Genomic DNA, 22,430 nt, shown 5'->3' on the forward strand with positions numbered 1-22,430 from the left:
TGTCCAAATGATATCATGGTTTTCATTGTAGATGTTATCCCAGGTTTTCTAACAACAGCCACTTGTTCACCACCCATTTCATAACGAATTTCGTCAAAGAGAAATGCAATTGCATTATTCGAGAGATAGCATGTTTTCGCTACATCTTTGGGGGTGAATTTACCTTCTATGTAAATGAAGCTCTCGGCAATATCTAGTATAACATCTTGATTATTGATTGCAATTCTGATTTCATCCGAATTCCTGAATAGCGGTGATCCATAGGGCTTATATGTGTGCTCATGTAAACTTATGAGAGAATGATCGAGCACTGGTTCATTGAATATATTCAACTTTTCATTGTTTGTTTCGAGCACCATTGTTATTTTCTCACTTTCAATCCAATCGATTTCAAAAATTTAAGATCACTCACAGACAGAGCGTTATGTGCTAACTGTTTAGCATACACTTGTGGAATGAGCTTCTTTTTATGCACACCTTTCTTTTTGATAGTGCAACTCGTTTGGGATTGTTCAATGCGATTTTGTCTATTATAAATGAAACCCATAACAACAGTTATTCGATTTTCTTCAATTCCAAAATAATGAAAATCTCTTCTTCACTTCCAAAATCGATAAGGTTATTTTTTTCATCCAAAATACGCACTGTAATGTTGTGAATCAATTGACGACCTTCTGGACTGACAGGCATATATATAATACTGTGTAGTTCTTTAGTAAGATTGTAGCCAGGTTCAACATCAATATCGAATGAGAAAAGAATGTGGGATTCTTCACCATTTATATATGAACCAGATATTATATTGCAATCTAAGCGGATAAGTCTCACAGTTGTAATGTTTATTGGTAATGATGATTCATGTATCTGATTTGGTGGAAATATTTCATGAGCGAACCCCATCATTTCTGCTATTGAATTTGGATGTGTCAGATCAATTTCATATTTGGATCGCATTTCACATTTGAATGTATTATTATTGGCGTGTAGATAGAAAATATCATCTGCAACGACATCATTTGGTTTTTTATCATGAAACAATCTGAACATGATATGTTTCTGTATGACGGCATTGATCTCTTCTATTTCATAAGCACCACATGGAATTTCAATTGTCAACTTTTGGGGTATCGATGAGTTGTCATTACTGATTCTAAAACTAACTAAGTTATTAGCTTCAGTTATATTATTGATTGTATTGCACCCATAGAATCCCAAAAGTCCTAATCCATAACGACTGTTCCTATCCAATTCAATTGGTGGAAAAAAATCCGCACTCAAGACACTTGTCCCGACAGCTTGTAGCTCGAACTTTCGTGACATGACTGATGAATATTTTGAAACACATTTCAATTTATTATTGTACACAGCAACAGCACATTTGAGACAATTTACACTTTTTGGAAGGTGTTGTATTGTAATAAGTATCATTTTTATTGATACCAATATTCACATCCTCTATATTACAAATACAACACATAGATTTCCGAGGTATAGGACCGTCATTAACATCCGATTCTGAATTTTGATCGTGGTGGTGGTGCTCATAACAATATCTATGTTTCATTATATCGATGTCATCTTGCAGATGCTTAGGCAACTTTTCCCAAACATATGCAATCTCATGTGCAACACATGCAAGTATCACTTCCTTAGGCATATTTGCAAGCATCACTTTATCCATTTTTTTCAAGGTACCATATTTTGAAAACATTCTAAGTGAAAACCCCATTCCCTTGATAGCCTCCCGATCCAGTTTTGGTGTTGAATCCATTTTTATTTGGAAAATTATTTAGAGAGAAACTGCAAGCACAAGTGACCACAGAGAACTGTATTAAATTTCTGTTGTCGATCATAGTTATATTTGATTTTCACATTCGAACATTTTCGAAAGAATCGAGTCAATTCCAATGGTGGGGGTAGATCTCCAAAACTATCGAAATATGTGACTTCTTTCCCACATTTTTTATATGCCACCCAATGTGTTCCTGGTCCATTTATTCCATCTAAATTAACAATAGCTGTCTCGTTTTGTTTTGGACCTGAAGATGGTAATCTATCACGCATAAAAACACCACGAAAATGTGGAATTTTCATTTTTTGTGCATAATAACTGAGATCTAGATCAGTAAGAGGCCTCTGAGGTAGGGGTTCAATTAGTTTTTTGTTTTGTTTGTGGCTTTGTATGGTTTTAAATATAGTCCTAAACCTTTTACGGTATGGTTTGAGATATATTCCACTTCCGCGTTTGCCTAATGCTACAGCCTCCATGGTTTTATTGTGACGATTGGCTTCCATTAAAGCCGCTCTGCTGGCTTTTGCCGAATTCACGGCCTTGGTAATACCAGCAGCGGCTCCCGCCAAACTTCCTAGTGCGGATAGTCCAGCAAAAATTGGTATCAATGGTAAAAGTCCACCGATCTTGGGAACAGGAATTATGCGTGGTGTGCGGATTTTCTTCTTTCCACCGGCAGCTTTAAGGTATTTACGTGCCGCCTGCAATGCCACAGTGATAGCTTTTTTGCTATTATTCGTCACAAATTGATTCCCACCAGCTTTCTTCAATACATTTCGCACTTTATGGACTATCCCAGCACCAAATGCAACTTTTTTAATTTTATTTTTCTTCGTTTGTTTCCTCTTACATTTTTTCTTATTGGTACTACAACCCATGCCCATATGTCTTTTCGCTTTCATAATGTTGGTGACAAGTAATGCAGCTGCTCTTTCCCCAATACTCGCGTCCTTCGATTTAACCCTATCCCAAGCGCTGTATTCAAGTTCTTTGTCGGCTAAATGTCTTGCTGCAAGATCGGATGGATGCTTAGAATATTGAATATCGTGTTTTTTGCATTCAATATCTAATTTATTGATTTCAGGGTCGTTACGAGCTAAACGTTGTTTCAATTTTGTACCCGGTCCACAGTATTGATAACCTCCGGGTAGATGTAATTCGAAAGGAAGTTTGTTTATTAAATCATTAACAAAACCACAACCTCTTTTAATTTTACGATCACTTTCAATACGTCCGTATCGTTTGATGGTACACATTGAAATGAATAAGCTAATAACATTTATATAGTCTCCAACCACGGCACGATGCGCATTGTAAAACAGAAAGAAAAGTTTGCTGTAGATAATCTAGATGAGAAATTTGGTTGTGGATTGAATGGACAAAGGGTATTCAGACATGGTCCACTACTTCCATCATCAGTTCGAGGACTCATTATAGGACCTTCAAATTGTGGAAAGACGAATGCAATGATATCACTATTAACACATCCACAAGGACTGAGATTTAGAAATGTGTATCTCTATTCGAAATCACTCAATCAACCTAAATATCAGTACTTGCGAAGTGTTTTGGAACCTATAAAAGGATTAGGTTTTTATACATTCAGCAATAATGCAGAAATAGTGGAACCCTCCGACGCTAAGCCTAATTCTGTTTTCATTTTCGATGATGTGATATGTGAAAAGCAAGATATTATTAGATCATATTTCTGTATGGGACGTCATAAGGATGTTGATTGTTTTTATCTAGCACAGACATATTCACGGGTACCCAAACAGTTAGTGCGTGACAATACCAATTTCATTATAATGTTCAAACAAGATGAGACGAATTTACATCACATTCATTCAGATCATGTTTCACCCGATGTAACATTCAAACAATTCCAATTGATGTGTGTTAAATGCTGGGAGGACCAATATGGATTTCTAGTCATTGATAAGGATAGAAAAATAGATGAAGGTAGATATCGCAAAGGATTCGATAGTTTTATATACCCATGATCTTGTTTTTGGAACTTATTCGATCACTGAATATTGTAGTGGTCACTTCACCAACGAATTAAGCTTTAATTCAAAAAAAAGGGCATTATGAATACAAAAAAAGATCCTGAAAATAAAAACAATGAAATAAATTTGAAACGTCAACTAGTAGAGACAACAGAAGCTGTCAGGCAGAAATTCAACTCTATCAAGAATGATAATATTGAAAATCGTACGACACTTGAAAGATTGTATGAGCCCATAATGAAACCATTGAATGTTTTATCATCAAACGCTACTTCTAAATCACCAGTGTTATCACCAAATCATGGAACTGTTCAATCTACTTCAAATTATCCCATGAGTACTCCAATAGGAAGAAAACAATCTTTTGGTAGTGTATCATCTGTGAATAGTGACACGAGCACACTTCAAGACGATATGAGAACAACTCTATTCGAAACACCATCATCGTCCCACATCGATTCCTCGGATCCTGACATCTCACCTGTTATGAATGAAAGTGGTGAAGATGTTTTGATGAAACCTTTGAATAATATAAAATCTAGAAATCCAGCATATGATGGAACATTTGGCGTACGTATGGATCCAATTACACAAAAGCTGAAAATGGGAAGTCTAGTGGTAAATTTCAAAGATGGAAACATTTCATTTTGGGATGCTAATAAAGTGAAAAAATATGAATGCGCAGGTAGTCCAGAATTGTATGATATGATTTTTTTGAAGAATCCACAAGATGTTGATAATGAAGAAACTCGTCAAGTATATTCCAAAATATTGAAAATAACGAATGCTCCATATAAACAATATCATCTGAAGAATGGTTTTAAAAATACAAATTCTAAAAAATTTCGTGAAGTTATCAAACCTCTATTAGACTCACGACAATATCCAATAAGAAGTAGAAGTAAAATTGGTGGAGCACTCAAACGAGTGAAAATGGAGAAAATATATAATTCTAAACCTGTGAATTATGTGTACTGGAATTCACCGAAAGAGTTAGTTGCTCGCCTACGACTATTGGTAGCTTCAAAGTCAGCTGGACATACCGGACATGATGATGAAATAATTTCAATAATTGAAGAATTACGTGAAGAATGTATAATATATTAACATATTCACATGTAATGATCACTGTCATATCATCATTCAATGCAGTAACATTATCACCTTTTCTCTTTAATCATATTGAAATAGAATGACTAATGAAATAAGTGATGTCAAACGACAAGTTGTTAATGAATTACATAAACCTGCAAGACGTAATTTTTGTAGAAGAATAACCACCATCAAAGGTTTTGCAGATCTATGGCAAATAGATTTAGCTGAACTGCAACCTTATGCAAAAAGTAATGAAGGATACCGATATATACTTGTAGTGATAGATTGTTACTCCAAATATCTGTGGACTGTAGCAGTTAAAGATAAAACAGGTAGTACAGTAACTAATGCAATGAAACATGTACTGAAAGAAGCCAAATCCTCCCCCAAACACATACAAAGCGATCAAGGGAAAGAATTTTTCAATAAAAGCTTCTCATCTCTCATGCGAGAATATAATATCAATCATTATTCAACATTTAGCACAAAGAAGGCAGCTATAGCAGAAAGAGTGATTCGTACAATAAAGGCATGGCTCTACAAGGAATTTTCGATGAGAGGTCACCACAAATGGCTTGATATTCTTCCAATTATAACTAGTAGATATAATAATAAAGTTCATCGTACAATAGGTATGGCACCCATCAATGTTGATTCAACAACAAAATTAAAATTCAAGGGTATCAATGGAATTGGAGGAAGACAAAGTAAACCCAAATTCCAATTAAATGATATTGTACGTATAAGTAAATACAAACATATTTTTGAAAAGTCTCACACTGCGAATTTTACCACGGAGCTATTCAAGATTGTTAAAATTAATAAAACCATCCCAACGACTTATAATCTTGAAGATATGAATGAACAGCCGATTAGAGGATGTTTTTACGAAGAAGAGTTATTACGAACCGAGAATCCTGACGTATATCTGATTGAGAAGGTGTTGAAGAGAAGAAAAAATAAAGTATATGTAAAGTGGTTAGGCCTTCCTAGCGAACAAAATTCTTGGATTGATGAATCAAATATGGTTTAAATGTATATAATAGTGACTTTTATGAATAAAGTAATATTAAAGTTCATTATTGTTTTCATTTCAATTATAAGTATGTGAACTGAAAAATATTGCAGCGGTAAACATTGCCCCAGCCATTCGCAATGTTCTGTGTATACCAAACCAAATTAATTGTATACTCCATTCCCGCTTATATTTTTCAACTCACGATATTGAAAACACATTATCATTCCCAAAACTAATCGCCGTCACTTTGAAATGCAGTATCCAACTCTTTTTGCCAATTATCTCTCACTGATAATGCTGTCTCATAAAGCTTAGTCGACTCCTCAAGCTCAGCCTGAGCTTGCATTCTCGAACGTTGATGGAATTGCTTATCTTTACCAATTTTTGAACGGAGTTCATCAGCATCTTTAGACATTCTAGCCAATTCAACCTTCGCTAATGCAATCTTGGCATCTAATGCTTCAAGAGTTTCATTATTAGCATTAATAGCTCGCTCACTCTTTTCAAGTTCAGCAATAGTCATCTGTGCCTTTACAAGACGGCATTTTGCTTTCCTTTTCATTTCCCCAAACCGATGGAGGGGACTGAAAGAAGATAGCGGTTCAGCTTTCAAATCACTCTTCATTTCTTTAGGAGTACCTTTTGGCTTCCTCTTCGATCTGTCACTTTTCGTTGCGGGTTTTTTCTGTCGCACAACACTTTTGGATTCTTTCTTTTCTTTGAAGTCAGTGACAATCGATGAAGATGCCTTAGTAACCTTCCTCTTGATTGTTCTAGATTTCTTATCAACACCAAGAGGAAGGGTAGATGAAGAGTGTTTGAGTGATGATAATTGCGAAACGATCGGATTTTCAATAATAATTTGCTCATTTGGTTCTGGCACATCTGCAAAGTTAACGAAGTCGTTAATATCAAAATCATTTATCGAATTTCGACTCGATAAATGTAATACTGGAATATTTTCAAAATCAGTCTGATCGATATCAACAAGTGGTGAACCATCTTCAGCAATCAATAGCGGCATAGAGCTCATGATTATTAAGGTCTGAGGAATGATATGTGATAGCAATAGAATGTGGATAGGAAAGGTGATGATGTTACTGAGACCTCACCATTTATAGAAGAAAATAAACTAGCGCATGCGCTCTTTCATCAACTGGCACATGCGCTCTCTCACTAAACTATTCACGCATGTAACAATCTTTGTCATTTAAGAGGAAAACTTTGTGTTGCATGCATGTATTTTTAAATGTTAGAAAATAATACAAATAAATTCAAAATATATATATATTTATTAATAATAGAGGACAATAACGATAATAAAAATGAAAAATGTTAATATGTCTCTGTGGATGTGGAACGTTCTTTGACTCTATTCCTCAATAGTTGTTGCTCGTGCGTCAAACACCAACATTGAAAAAAATGGATTCTCCTATTGGGGTAGAGTTGACCAACCTTCTCACACAGATCCCAAGTACTTCTACATGCATTGCATACATGATTCCAACAATTCATGGAATATGTATCACAACGCAAACAACGTTGCAGTGGAGTTGGAACGGCAGCACAGGTACCACAAATATTTCTACAGATACCTATATTGTTAAATATTATAGGTTCGGAACACTTCAGACACTGTAACTGTTGTTGACGATAATCCGATTTTGTTCGCTTCGGTGGATGAGAAGGAGGCGATAGTTGAATCCGCAACACGCAATCACTACACATACCAGTACATGGATTGATTGAATCCTTAGGTCTACTTATTTGACAAAAGTAGCACACAATAGCCCCTGCAATCATCATTGGGTAGACACACACTTTTGGTTTTTCATTCCACTCTTTTGGAAACGGCATTTTACTAATTCGATTAGAAATATAAAGAGATGACTTACAGAAACTCTGAATGCTCTCTCCTATACCTACGATCTCTATTTATACAAATCAACATCATGTGGAAGTATAGTGGGATAACTTCTCCTACTATTCCACTCTAAACGAGTCAAGTGGGAGTCGCATCACCTCCTATATAAGTTGACTTGCAAACCTAGAGTTCATTCATTCACTCTCTACAACTGTGAGCAAACAACAACAAGATGAATTCTGCAAAAATAAATGCTGCATTAAATAGAATAGCTGCTGTTGATGAAAACAATTGGATAGACGAATCAGATGATGAGGATGTCAATGTTCCGCTAGAGGAAGTAATAGTTGAAGCAGAAGATGTTGGAGTCGATGAAGATGAGATAGACGAAGTTGAAAACGAGGCCAACCAAAGCGACGAAGATGATGACGTGATGGAGTTTGAGAGGGTCATGGATGAAGAAGGAGATGATGAAGGGATAGAAGCTGACACAACTGAAGGTGATGGTGCTATGAGGATCGGTATGCGAACACTCAATGTCAGTGAGACACTGGAAGATCCCTTGGATTTGTATTGTGCATTGGATGCATACGTATTGATCAGCACAATAGATGGAGAGAACAAAAAACTATGTTGGTGCTGCTTTCGGTTTTATTCGCATAGAAACAATAATGGAGGGTGGTATGCCCATGTCAACACCCACAACACTGTCTCAATTATGGAAATGGGACAGAATTGGTGTGAAGCTTGCGAGAGGCCACTAACAAACTTCACCCGAGTATCTACATGTATTATATGTAATAATGTCCAACCTGTGGCACAATAACCGTGGACCTACTGGTCAAAAAAAAAAAAACCAACAGCCCTTTTCAGGGCTACATTATTCACACAAACAGTAGTTAGTTGTATTAGTATTCATAGATTATGTGACAAATGAATACTTTGACTAATAAAAGTCTAAGTTGGAAATTTGTTAGTCTTTGAATATCTATACATTATATGACAAATAAATTACTATTTGTTAGTCTTTGAATATCTATACATTATATGACAAATAAATTACTACTTTGACTGAAAAGTCGAAATTTGGAATTTGATAGTCATTGAATATCTATGCATATGATGAGTACTACTTTAAATGAAAGTTGAAGTTGGCATTTGTCAATCATTCATATGCATATAATGATGAATACTTTCACATACATATATTTCGTTTGAGATTATAATGTTAACATAATGTTAACAATGGTATGAATCTGTTTCTGTTTGAAAGTATAATGGTAGCTCTGAAAAGAGCTATTTTTTTTATTGTTTCAGTCTTTAATTGTAGCCCTGAAAAGGGCTGTTATTTTTTTATTAATCCATGCAATGATATGGACTAACGCTCCTCATCATCAGAAACAATAATTATGGTATCGTCATCTGAATCAGATGATATACTAATGATATCATCCTCATAGTAGTCATCTGAATCAGATGATATACTCATGATGTCGTCGTCGTCATAATCAGCTGAATCAGATGATATACTAATCACATCATCCGCATTATTATCGTCAACAGCATCTATGTCGTCCTGAATACCTTGTTCCACTCGTTCTGCGAAATCATCAGGAAGATCATAGATTCGCTGCAGAAATTGAGCGAAGGTTGTACTCAAATGATCAGACGTTGAATCTATTTCATGTACTTGGATGGGTCCTGTACTCGACATTGTGGAAGAATGATATAGAACTGGGATTGTTGCTATATTTATATTGGAAGAAATGAAATGGAGGGGGTGAAATGTAGAACAGTGTTTGAGATTCGAAAACATCAAGAATGAAACTCTGAGCGATTATTAGGAGAAATTCTAGTGATTATTATGGAAAAAAAAAACTAATAAGAGGGAGAGGAAGGGAGGAAGACACTGCCCCAGCCTCGCAGTGCCTCGTGTACACCAACCAAAAAGTGTGTACTCCGTGGAAGGAAAGGAAAGGAAATGATGGACGAGTAGATGATTATATGTCATCATCGGAATTGAGGACATCATCATCGATTAGGATTGGGGATGGCGGAGGACTATCCTCGATGAGGATAGGGGATGGTGGAGGACGTCTAACGTCAAGCTCGTCATCAGCATCATCACCAGAGTCGTCGTCGTCATCATCGTCGTCGTCGCTACTCATTGGGACAATGTCATCATAAGCAGGGTCCCACCATCCGTCAGGATCTGGATATTCCGAGTCATCCAAGTGTCCTTCGTCACTGCCAGTGACATGCTGAACTTGCATCCTGATGTCGTGATCCCGGTATTCGTATGGCGGACTGTGGGGTTCCGTGGTGGAAGAGACAACCTGTACCTGGCTGTTATCCCAGTAATTGAAGTTGTACCCCTGATCCGGGCAGCTATAGGGTTCGGAGGTTGAATCGGGTTCCATCTCGATGCTAGCTGATCAACTGAATGTTTCATCAGATGATTTCTACTTTTATACTTTCGAGAGGGAGTGGGAGAGGAGTGGAACATTGAGTAGGGGTAAATTGTAGTGTGACATAAGACATATTCAATGAGTAGGGGTAAATTGCAAAGTGACATAAGACATATTCAATGAAAGAGATACTTGAATGGATAAAATACAAATGAAATATACTTGTCGATTTCACTATGAAACATGTCTATTTTTTATTTTTTAAATTTTCTTCACATGAAATTATTTACAAGTGATTAGAGAACACAAAAATTGATGTGAGGTATTTGTCTAGAAGAACTTGGAATTGAAATAAAAAAAATAATAATAATAATAAGAGGAAGTGAAGAAAAATGCTCCAACCATCGCATTGTTCAATGTGTACCAAACCAAAAAACAGTGTACACCCTTTATTTCACTTCCTTTTCCTTTATTCAATATAAACTTAACAAATATAAACTTAAAACTACCATAATTAAATACTCCTAACTAACCTAAAACTAATATTATATTTACACTTCATCTACAAAAAGAGTGTCCATAACTGTCACTATTTTTTTGTACAGCTTTATCGAAGAGGTCTCTGCTTTACACCTTTCCTGCAGAGATGCATACTTCCGATCTATTTCGGCCATTTCCTTTTGGAGTTCCCTCCGTCGGTTATCCATTTCAGCCATTTGTCGCTTCATGGTAACCAACGCGGCCTCGCTAGATCGGGCAGCTCGTTCTGCTTTCTTGCATCTCTGCAGAAAAACACTCATCTTTTCACTAACCTCTCCGATAGGCTGTGGCACCAACACCTCAGGATCCGCCGGTGTCGCTGGCAGCGGTGGTAGTCGCGTCACCAACGGCGACAATATCACCAACTCCGGAGAAGGACTCCTCGGAATTTCCACTGCTGCTGGTGCTGCTGCTGGTGTGGAGGCCCTCTTACGAGAGGTCGAAAAACTACCTGCATAAGGATTAGTCCTATTGCAAGTAGCTCGGTACTTTGAAATAGGACCAACCTTTGCTGCAGGTCGTTGGCAAACCTTCTTCACAGCCCTGACTTCCTCCTCCTCCTCGAATAAGTCAGGGCTAGAAGATCTGCACCTAACTCGCGAACGCGAAGTGGTTGGCTGGTCAACCGTCACCGCTCTCGAAGATGCTGCCTCCTCCTGGTCAGCGGACACCGGCAGAATAGACGCCACAGCATTATTCACCTCCTGTGTATTGGTTGCCATTCTGAAAAAGAAGAAATAATACAAAGTTAGTTGATATAAAAAATAACATTCCTAATGTACTTACTCAAATATCAAGTTGGTCGTTGGAACGTACTGCCTTGTTGTGGAGTGGACTGCTCTCGATGAGATGACTTCTCGAACTGAATGTTGTGGAGTGCTCTCCGGAGGGTATCGACTTCGATGCGTGAGCGGTGGGAAAATGGTGGGAGCGCACATGCGCGATGAGGGTAGGGGTGTACATGCGCAAATGTTGGGAGTCGGGGGAGCGGGGCTTCGGGGAGGGGAGGGGCGGGGCTTCGGAAAGGGGGCGGGGCTTCGGAAAGGGGCGGGGTATCCGAAAAGTTGGTGGCGACGGGGGGGGGGGGGGGGGGGGGCGTGGCCCTAACGGGCCACGCCCACTGCCTGGGCTCCGCCCAGGTGGGTGGGGCCTCCGGCCCCAGGTAGGCGGGACATCTGGAGAGACATCTACGCCCTCTTCGCGCGCGCGTTCGTAACATAATATGCAACCGAACACCTAACCTAACGTATTAACGTATTAACGTAACCTAACCTAGTACGCTAACCTACCGCTATGCAACCGAACACCTAACCTATCGTATGTATTAACGTAACCTAACCTAGTACTCTAACCTACCGCTATGCAACCGAACACCTAACCTAACCTAACCTAACCTAACCTAACCTAACCTAACCTAACCTAACCTAACCTACAGTAACTATTAACCTAACCTAACGAGGGAATACTAACCTAACACCTAACCTAACGTAACTATGCAGCTAACCTAACGTAACTATTAACCTAACCTAACGAGGGAATACATTCACCATGTTGGTTCCATTAATACATCATCAGTTGATTTTGGTTTTGGTTGTATTATTCTATGATTTGGATTAATGTTCAGTCCTGGATATCCCAGTCCACCTGATGATGATGGCCTGACTTTATAGTTTCTCTCCAAAACTTCTTTATGGTTTTTCTCCAATACTTCAACTCTCTGTTCCAGTACATCATACTTTTTCATTGTAGTCCCTGTTATGTTTGACATAGCATCAAATTTTTTATTTGTAGACGCTGTTATGTCAGACATTTTTATGTCTACATCACTTGTAAGTTTGTCAAATTTACGAGTGAAAGTTATCCGAGCCTCTGCAATTTTATCGTCAAATGCTTGCCGGGCGTCCCGAGCAATATTGCCTATTGTGGATTGTATTGCAGCTTGTAGGGCTAGAAGTATAACTTCCTTTGCTCCATTAATTTCCCCCTCAAGATATGATACAGTTACACAATCACTCTTGTCAATTGGTTCACTTGTATTTTTCAATATTTTCCTTTGCATGTCATAATGACCATCTTTTGTTAATTTAAAACCATTCCCAGGAGGACCTCGAATGACATTACCACCCCATTTTCTTTTTCTACCAAACTTATCGATTGTTTTAGACATTGTGCACTCTACGATGATTCTCTTCAAACTGATATTTCTGTCATTTACATTATACTATATATTGCAGTAATTGATTAGGGAAATAGAAATAATACAAATAAAATTTTAATCATTTTATATTCATTACAGTAATACATATACATACATACATAATACATTAATATCACATTACTTCTATCATATATTATTAATTATAAATGGCTACATAAATATCAATATTGAATTTTCCGGTTTTGAAGATATTGAATGATATTTCAATCATTGATCTCGGCAGATAATAAATTAATCAATTGATCCAATGGAGTCTCCTGAGATTGTGATTGTTGAATAATATTACTTATCCAACGAATGTTCTCATTTGGATCGTTTTCATAAAATTCAATATCATTATGACCCCAAGGAAGAGTGTGGGTAGTATTCGGAATGATAAATCGTTTATCGTCGTGATATGATAATGCAACTTTATTTTTTAATTCAGTATACATATCATGTAACACGCTTCTAAATGAATTCATCTTTCTGAATATCATACCACCTTGTTCGACGATTTTTTGATAATCTTCGCATGTCAATTCATTCTTTATTACAGATCGTTTAACCCCTTTGGCTTTCTTAAATTCACCATCAACAGATTTCACATAATATGCTTTAGCACCTGTACCATAAAAACTCATGATTGGATCATTTGGAAATTCATCTTTGAAGTTACCCAAGACTGAACTTGTTACTGGAATATTGAATTGGTTAACTATACTGTAATTGGATGTATCAAATCTACTTATGTTAGTTTTTATGAATTCATAAAAATTTTCTGTGTTTACTTTAAGAATGAGCGAGTCGGTATCTGTGTAAAGTAAAGAGACATTTTCATCAAAGTGTTGTTTGATGCATCCATAGAAAAAGTCATACATGACTGTTTTAGATAATTCTAATATGGAAAATCCCAAATATAATGGTTTATCGTAATGAACCTTCACTCTACCCAATTGAATGGCAACGAAATTATCAGTGAAAATTGAACAATTTTTGAAATTTGGTTTGGCTATGAGAGTGCTGGCACCTATATTTTTCTTTATATTTTCCCAATGTGTAACGAGTCTAACATCAATTCGATTATCTACATTCTCCATTGTCTTTCCATACACCGCATTATTCATTAGTTTATAGAAATCTTTAACAGATTTGTTGTTAGACCTATTACGCATTTCAGTATTAAGATCTATATAGGGTTTCATCCAGCATGATTGTTTGAATTTCAATACTCTATGTGTATTCATTACAATCAATCCATTTTTGACAGCTTGCTGTAGATTCCTATAATGAACAATATATTTTCTTTTATCATTCAAATTTGGAATTAATTTGGGAATTTTCGATTGTGTACGAGGTGTGTATTGTGTATTTTTTCGACTAAAAATGGAAGGTCAGAATGTTTATCATGCAACTCTTGTGGATAATGAATGTCCACTTCAAATACATACCCATACGGACTATCAGTACTCACATCCATCACATCAAGATTAAGAATTTCATTTGGTGTCAACCATGTAAATTCACTTGTTGGTAGAGGTTGTGACATACTGTGACCGTATAGATTTGTTGCATCTAAATATGTAATGAATGTGGAAGGTTCATTGGGATTATAATTGGGTAAAAATCTATTATTTGCTATATGTTTCCTCTCGCTACATTGACTAATTCCACCTCGTATACCTTTTTGAAAAAAGTGAATCATATCAATGTCAGTTAGTAATTCCAATTCAACATTAGTGAACTTCAACATGGCATCCCATGATAATCCAGGTGCAGTATAATATTGTGCCGGATCTAAGTTATATATCTCTAAACTTGTGGTGCGGAAGTTTTCAAAAATATCACATAGTAGCAATACATCCGACTTCAAATACAAATCAGAGTATTCCCCCAAATTCTGACACTCGAATAAATTCCAAACATTTCTAGCCCTATCATAATCAGTTTCCGATATATGTTCACAATTGAGTGTGTCATAAAACTGATTTTTTGTCGGAAGTAATGGATAATTCAATTTGTCAATGTCATCAACAAAACTATATGGAAATACACCTTTCTGTCTCATCAAATTGAATTTCTCAATTTGTGGGAAATGTTTGTGCATCTCCAAACATTGATCGGAGGTCAAGTTTGCACCCAACTTCTCCAACGAATTAGTCATAAATTTATAACTATCGATAAATCTCATTTTGAGATAATTCTTCCTAACCACACCATCTTTATCGGTATAGCTGTGTGTGAAGAGATGCTTCGTGAAAGATATATATTTCTCTTTAGTTTGCGGGATAACATCAACTTTCTCTTTATTCCTATACAATTCTTTTATGAATAAATGACAATCATAACCACTTAAATTATGAAAAATGATAGGTATGAAGTTTGGTATTTTGAAATTTAAATTACATTTCGAGTGAGCGGCATGTGATCTTTTCTTTCCTGTGACATGACAATGATCTCTTACTTTGACTTCACCATCAGTAAATGCTTTATTACATATACCACAAGTTCTGGCTGCAGCAAACTGTTCTTCTTCTTCGTCAGTTTGTGTATCCATCGGTTTAGGGTTTCTGAGATGATTTTCATGTATCTCTTTCAAATCATCTTCAATGCTACTCACAAATTTCTGAGCTGCATCTACACCCCTATATGTAACAAATTTTGACAAATCATCATTATATGAACACTTTATCAAATAAGCAAATGAATATGGGGCATGTTTGAATGTTTTAATCGTGTATGAACTTTCAGGATTTGGCTCATTCACATGAATCGGTTTAAGCACTGATTCAAAATCAGCATACACTACAAATGGCACCCTCATTTGCCTCTCAAAGTTTTCAAACATTAGTTTATTTTCCGCAACCATTCTACCATATTTATTGATCTTTAAATTAGTAGTTGGTGTTGTGGTACTAATGTGATTACAATCATACATATTATGACGTAAAAGCAATCTCTCATCAGAAAAATATATCAAACATCCGTCACAAAAATATTTTTTCTGTCTATGAGCTGATAGTTGATTAGAAACTAATCTTGAAAGATCTTTGATCCAACAATAGTGACCATTACCGAGTCATCAGTTATAAACAACAAATTGACATGTCTCCGGAGTCTTCTCTGTGAGTATCGCAATGGACCAATCACTTCATACTTCATTTTACCCTTCTCAAATGTACTCTCTAAACCGTAAACATTAATTGAAATATCATTCCTATCTTCGAATATTTCGATACTCTTATTATTAACTTTAACCGGAAAATCCATACCTGTGACATCTAAAACAGTGGAAAAATGTGGATATGACGTAAGTTCGGACACTCGACTATCTGCAGGATATAATGCTGATGTTATAGCCCAAGCAAAACAATATTGATCTTCATTACGAACATTCACAACAGCTTTCTTCCATTGAATACATTGAGGCAGCTCCACATATGAACGTCCTTCCAGTGGACTGTATTTATTAATGTTGACCTCGAGAAACAATATTTTTTCACAAGTCCAACCTGAATTATAAAAAAAAAAATATTACTATTCAATCTTATTGAAATTTTTAAAAAATAAATACCTGAGTCACGATCCTGGAACTCAGTCGTTTGAGCCACAATTACATCACGGAATCCATCAAAAACAGCATTCAAATCTGAAGATTGGTCCACTATTTTATTTTGGGAATTAAATGACTTGGTGTCCCTCGAATCATCAGTCTGAAGAATATAATTCCCAAAAACTTCCATATTCACCTTGATGCTTTTATGGATCCTGATGGCTGATTCCAGTAATTCAATGACCTTCTGCCTAATCTTATTGAAAAATGACATGTAGTCACTGGTTACAATCGAACTCTCCACCCTGTATGTAGCAATGCGGCAATTGAATGCATTCGTTATAATTTGAACACCGTCAGACAATTGAACACATGCATTATTTTTATGACTCATGGTTCTTCGGTGAGAATTCACTTGGCTCATAGGAATTGTCACATTACAACAATTGCACGTATACATAGGTGTTGCATTATCCACTCTCACCCGTTTCACTGCAGGCCCTCCTTGGCAACTCTGGAGCTGATGCCGACGAAGATTATCACTACGAGTGAAAGATTTACCACAGTCACAGGAATACATTTTATATAATAGTTCTCACTAACTCACTTGATGTAAACTGACATAGCCAACACTCGTACGCTTCTTAAATACACTCTGATAGGACCCGTCAAGACGTCATAGCCAACCCCACTTCTCAACTACATGCGCCAAGATTACCTCCCAACTGAATGCGATAACAGATGTCGATATACGAGCAAGCAGTGGTCGTTGCGGTCTCGGAGAGGGTAGACGCTAGGCAAACGGTCCTCGGCTGCCGTTGTGTCACCATCGATAGCGGGGCTAGAGCGAACCTTCATCGCTTCGGGAGAGGTGAGGGCAGACCGATGAATACGCATTACTCTGCCACACGTCGTGGAGTGAACATGTCGCTCTCTAGCCGTTGAACGGTTATTGCTGTGACGTCACTCCACTACTAACTTGGTGCCCTAACACCGATGGAGCATTTATTACTTGGAGGATCTTCGAAGTATGCAGACGTATGTTTGTACATAGACAAACAAGCACATGATGAAACCCTGTACCGTGCATTCTCCTACACACACACACACACATAAACACACAAAATCTCATATGAAAAAAAAATCTGAACGATCCATGCACCAGACACTTCAAGGTCACAACGCCTTGACTTCACTGCACAACAAAAAAAACTTCACCAAACAACAACCAATAAAAAAAGCAATTAATACGTCATAGTGGTGGGGGGAGGCCGAGAATCAGCTGTAAACAACTACTTCCATTATTTATAATTTCAATTTAACGCTGAAAATAGCTGTCCGCGTGCCATTTTCAGGTTGCGCACATGACCTCTAAGCGAGTACGTAACTTGAAAATACTTTTTTTGAGGTACTTAAAGTAAATATAGAAATTTTAAAAATTTATGATATAATCTAAACACCATAGAGATCTGATTCCTGTTGGAATTTTTCATTGAGGTAAATTTTTCAATAATTTAGACAATTGTTAATTAACAAGATTTTCTAAAACTTTCTTTATCGTTCAAAGTAAAATAAATATTTAAATAATTACCGCGAAATTATTTCGCCTCGTGGAGCCCTTCTTAGATACATACAAAAGAAGATTGCATGATAAAATTCTGATACTTCCTTAATAATAATTTTTTAAAGTAAAAAAAAAACACAATAATGTTGTGAACATTTTTCTTCCCTATTTATCATTATTTAATCGTTTTTATGTCGATAAAAGACATTTATAAACTGAAACAAATAATTTGTTTATAAATCTTTTATAAAGAAATGAACTATTTCAATATTTAAAAAAAAATCAACTTTATAGAAAACTGTCAATTATGATTTGAAAAAAAATTCTTAATAATAATATTAATTGTTTTCAATCGTTTTTTTTATATGTCTACTGTATTAGTTGAGAAATTTTTTTTTCTAAAATCATAAATAACAGTTCTCTACAAAATAACAAAAAAAATCCATTAACAATTTCATTGTTTATTCACTCAATAATTTGTTATAAACAAATTCGCAACAACCAAGAGCATAAAAATATCGAAGAAATTTTTTTTTCCATTATTTATTCAATTTTGAAAATACATGTGCTGCAAAAGTTGCACCAGCTGATCCATTTGTTGACTTTAATGCTTATATAACTTTCGAACTATTAGAGATAAGACAATAAACATTCAAATCATTTTTGTAGATAATCAAATTATCGTTCAAATGTCATCTTGCATATATCTTTTAGTAATTGTTAATTTGTTGTTTTGGGCATTTGTTTATAAAAATTTCCTCGGGTTTATACAAATTTTCAGGCTCACAGCTCAGTAAATAATGCGAATTCGGATATTGAACTTCAGACCAATTTTGTTATCGAGATGAAGATGAAAATAATGACTCTGATGAAGGAGATGAGGATTTCGAATACGGCATGGTCACTGATCAACAAAATAGAAAGAAGTCAGCTCATCAAAAATTAATAACGGAATGTTCGGAGCAGATTCAGACTCCGAATCTGAAGAAAACACGGAGCCAGATGAGACATGAGAAGAAGAAGAAGAGATAGAAGAATCTAGAGATCAAGAAGGAGAAGATGAAGCAGAAGAGAAAGAAGTGCAAAAAATCGAAAATCTCTCGAGTAACAAAGAAAAAAGAATAGCACGTTCACTTCCAAACCTAGATATTGCAAGTACATACTTCAAAAACTTCCCACCCAAAAAACGAAGGAAAAGACGAAATTAATAAAATAAATTGACTGCTTTATCATTTTTGATATAATAATAACGAATATTATCGCCGCTAATTGTAATATTACGATTAAAATTTTATATTTGAAAGGAATAAACTGCTTTCAGTTATATAAATATCATATCTACTCAACAATATTATTCTTACCTCGTGTCCTTATATTTTTAATGAAATTGTTGCATGTCTAAAGCATTTTTTCAATTACAAACTAGAATTCAGTGAAATAGAAATAAGCAATTAGGTTGGAATATAATAATTCCCAAAATTTAGCGAAATTCACCAATAGCTTATGAAAAAATGAACAAATAGACAAATAACCAACTGCAACTGTAAGATAATTTATACTTTAACAAAATTGCTCTGAAGTTCAATATCCGAATTCGCATTATTTACTGAGTTGTAAAGCTGAAAAGTTGAAAAAACTCGAGAAAATCGTTAATTTTCAGAAACAAATGCCTAAAACAACAAATCAACAATAAATAAAGAATATATGCACGATGACATTTGAAAGTTAATTCAATTATCTATAAAAATTATCTGAATGTTCATTGTCGTATGTCTAATAGTTAAAAGCAAGTATATTTTCAAAATTGAATAAATAATGGAAAAAATTGTTTATGGCATTTTTATGCTCGTGGTTGTTTTTGTAATTTTTATAACTTAAAAAAAAATGACCTAAGAGTAGAATTTGTTCATAACAAATAGTTAAGTTGATAAACGATGGAATTGTTAATGAATTCTATTCTGTTATTTTGTAGAGAACTGTTAATTATGATTTCAGAAAAGAAAAAAATGTCCTAACTAATAATTTAAACAGTAGATATATAAAAAAACGATTAGTAACAATTAAATAATATCATTGAGATTTTTATTTTATATCATAATTATTGACAGTTCTCTATCAAGTTGTAAAAAAAGTTTTTAAATATTGAAGTAGTCTATTTGTTTATAAAAAAATTATAAACAAATGGAGATAAATTTTTTACAACATTATTGTGTTTTTTTTCCTTTTGTTTAGTTTAAAAATTATTATAAACGAAGTATTGAAATTTTCAGAACTTTCATCATGCAATCTTGTTTTGTATTTAGGAAGGGCTCCATGAAGCGAAAAAATTTTACGGTAATTATTCAAATATTTATTTCACTTTGAACGATAAAGAAGGTTTTACAAAATTTTGTTAATTAACAATTGTCTAGATTATTGAAAAATCAACTTCAATGAATAATTCTAACTAGAATCAGTTCTCTATGGTGTCTAGATCATATCATCAATTTTTAAAATTTTTCTATTCACTTTAAGTACCCCAAAAAAATATTTTCAAGTTACGTACTCGCTTAGAGGCCATGTGCGCAACCTAAAAATGGCACGCGGACAGCTATTTTCAGCGTTAAATTAAAATTATAAATAATGGAGATACCGTTTCGGGAGTCGGAACTCTTTTTTAGTAAATTTCCTCCTCTTCAAAGACCTCTTTTTCAAAATTCAAAAGTATTTATAGTTCACGAACTATAACCAACAAAACCGAACACTGCTTTCTAGGGTTTTTAATTGTTTATGACTTTTTTAGAATTTTTTATGAACTAATTTCCTTTTTTTCACAATGATCTAGACAATATTCCGGATCGAATGAGCCTAACCACTTAATTTTACAAAAAGTATGTCCATTCAACACGAATCTAAACTTAAAGCCCAGACTATTTCATACTAACGTAAGTATTTCAGAATTCGTGAACTCATATACTAACAAAGTCACCGAAAAAGAGAGGAGAGCGCTATGTTGTGACATCTCCGGGTCTCACTTTGCACGCAGCAATCAAATCGAAGGCACCTTTGGAATACACTAATGAGAATATACGGGAGGAACAGCGACCATTTGTATATATATATATATATATATATATATATATATATATATATATATATATATATATATATATATATATATATATATATATATATGTAAACGGTCATTTGTCAGCCCGTAGAATATACGATGTGAACTCTGGTCAGCCCTCGGAAACGTCGGTCGTCCCGGTTTCGGGCTCACCAACGTTTCCCACTGTATATAGTGTTTTTTGGACATGTTATCATGTGAAATGACGTTTAGCAAATTTTCGGTTGGGCCGACCATTACACCATATACACATAGCTGATACACCACCTACTTTCACAAAACTTCGCCAGGAGGCGTGGCTGTGTAATTGTATACACCTGATGTGAATAGTGTCTTTGTGAGCCCAGGTTTATACGAACACTTTCAATGGATAGCATGTTGGTCAGCCCACAATCGGGCAACGCTGCACTTGCATTTCATGATTTTAACTAGATTGTCGTGGTGCAGAAATTCGATAATAGAGATGGAAAATTTTTTGAGAGATGTAGAATTTTATGAAAAAGTTCCTGTTTTGTATGTTTTTTGTACAAGGGTTCGTGTGCGTGCATCACCCTATATCTATACAAGCAATTTAGATCAGGAATTGTTTTGCATATAAAAGTTCTATTAGAGCTTCGTAACATATTCACTTGTAGAAAAATGCTTGATCTGAATTCATACTTTCCCATATTTGACTACTTACCCGAAATCAGCTTTTTCGGATAACGGTGTCGAGTACGGAAGTGTACTGTTTCCGTTCTAGTTAGGATAATAATAAAATAATTACTAACAGTGCGTTATTCCATTTAGCTTGTCGAAGCAATTTTAACCTCAGCACTATCTTAGATACAAAAATTTGAATATGTTATAAGTTGAAAATATCAATATAGTGTTCGGAATCACACGTTAAAATGTAAGACCTCGTTAATCTATAGCTAGTACAAGTTTATACTTCTGAGGGTTGTCGTTCGTAGGAGTGCGACAGACATATTTTAAACCGTTTCCTGTTTGTATTTTCAAATGTAGATTTTCAAATTCTAATTATTTGGCATGGACGCCTCAACAGAAATCGCGTTGTGTAAATCAATTTTAGACATTAAGCAGGAAACTTCGGATTTGACTTTGAAATTGTAGATTTGAAAACCTGACTGCACAAAAATAATCGAAGTGTGACTGAGTAGAAATGAGTAGATGAGAAATGACATTTTTTTCACAAACGAAAAATCTAAAATGTGATGAATGATCTGGTAATGAATTTATTGAGAAATGAATAGTGAATATCCAGAATGTCTACAGTTTCAA

At 35.3% G+C, this 22,430-nt stretch overlaps 2 protein-coding genes across 5 annotated transcripts in view; both read right to left on the reverse strand.

Moving 5' to 3' along the window:
* prom (prominin) overlaps positions 1 to 22,430 on the reverse strand; it is a 455,259-nt gene that overhangs the window by 96,531 nt on the left and 336,298 nt on the right. The gene's annotated exons all lie outside the window — the stretch shown is intronic.
* Positions 10,512 to 11,752, reverse strand: LOC141480884 (uncharacterized). Its single transcript, XM_074171612.1, has 2 exons — positions 11,513 to 11,752; positions 10,512 to 11,449 (listed from the first exon to the last, which is right to left on the reverse strand). The coding sequence occupies exons 1-2, from the start codon at positions 11,662 to 11,664 to the stop codon at positions 10,738 to 10,740; spliced, it is 864 nt and encodes a 287-aa protein (XP_074027713.1). The 5' UTR covers positions 11,665 to 11,752; the 3' UTR covers positions 10,512 to 10,737.

Source organism: Leptinotarsa decemlineata, unplaced genomic scaffold (genome assembly GCF_025532065.1).
Source record: "Leptinotarsa decemlineata unplaced genomic scaffold, Ldec_3_MD MMD2_tig00000026_RagTag_RagTag, whole genome shotgun sequence".
In the NCBI taxonomy this organism is placed as follows: domain Eukaryota; kingdom Metazoa; phylum Arthropoda; class Insecta; order Coleoptera; family Chrysomelidae; genus Leptinotarsa; species Leptinotarsa decemlineata.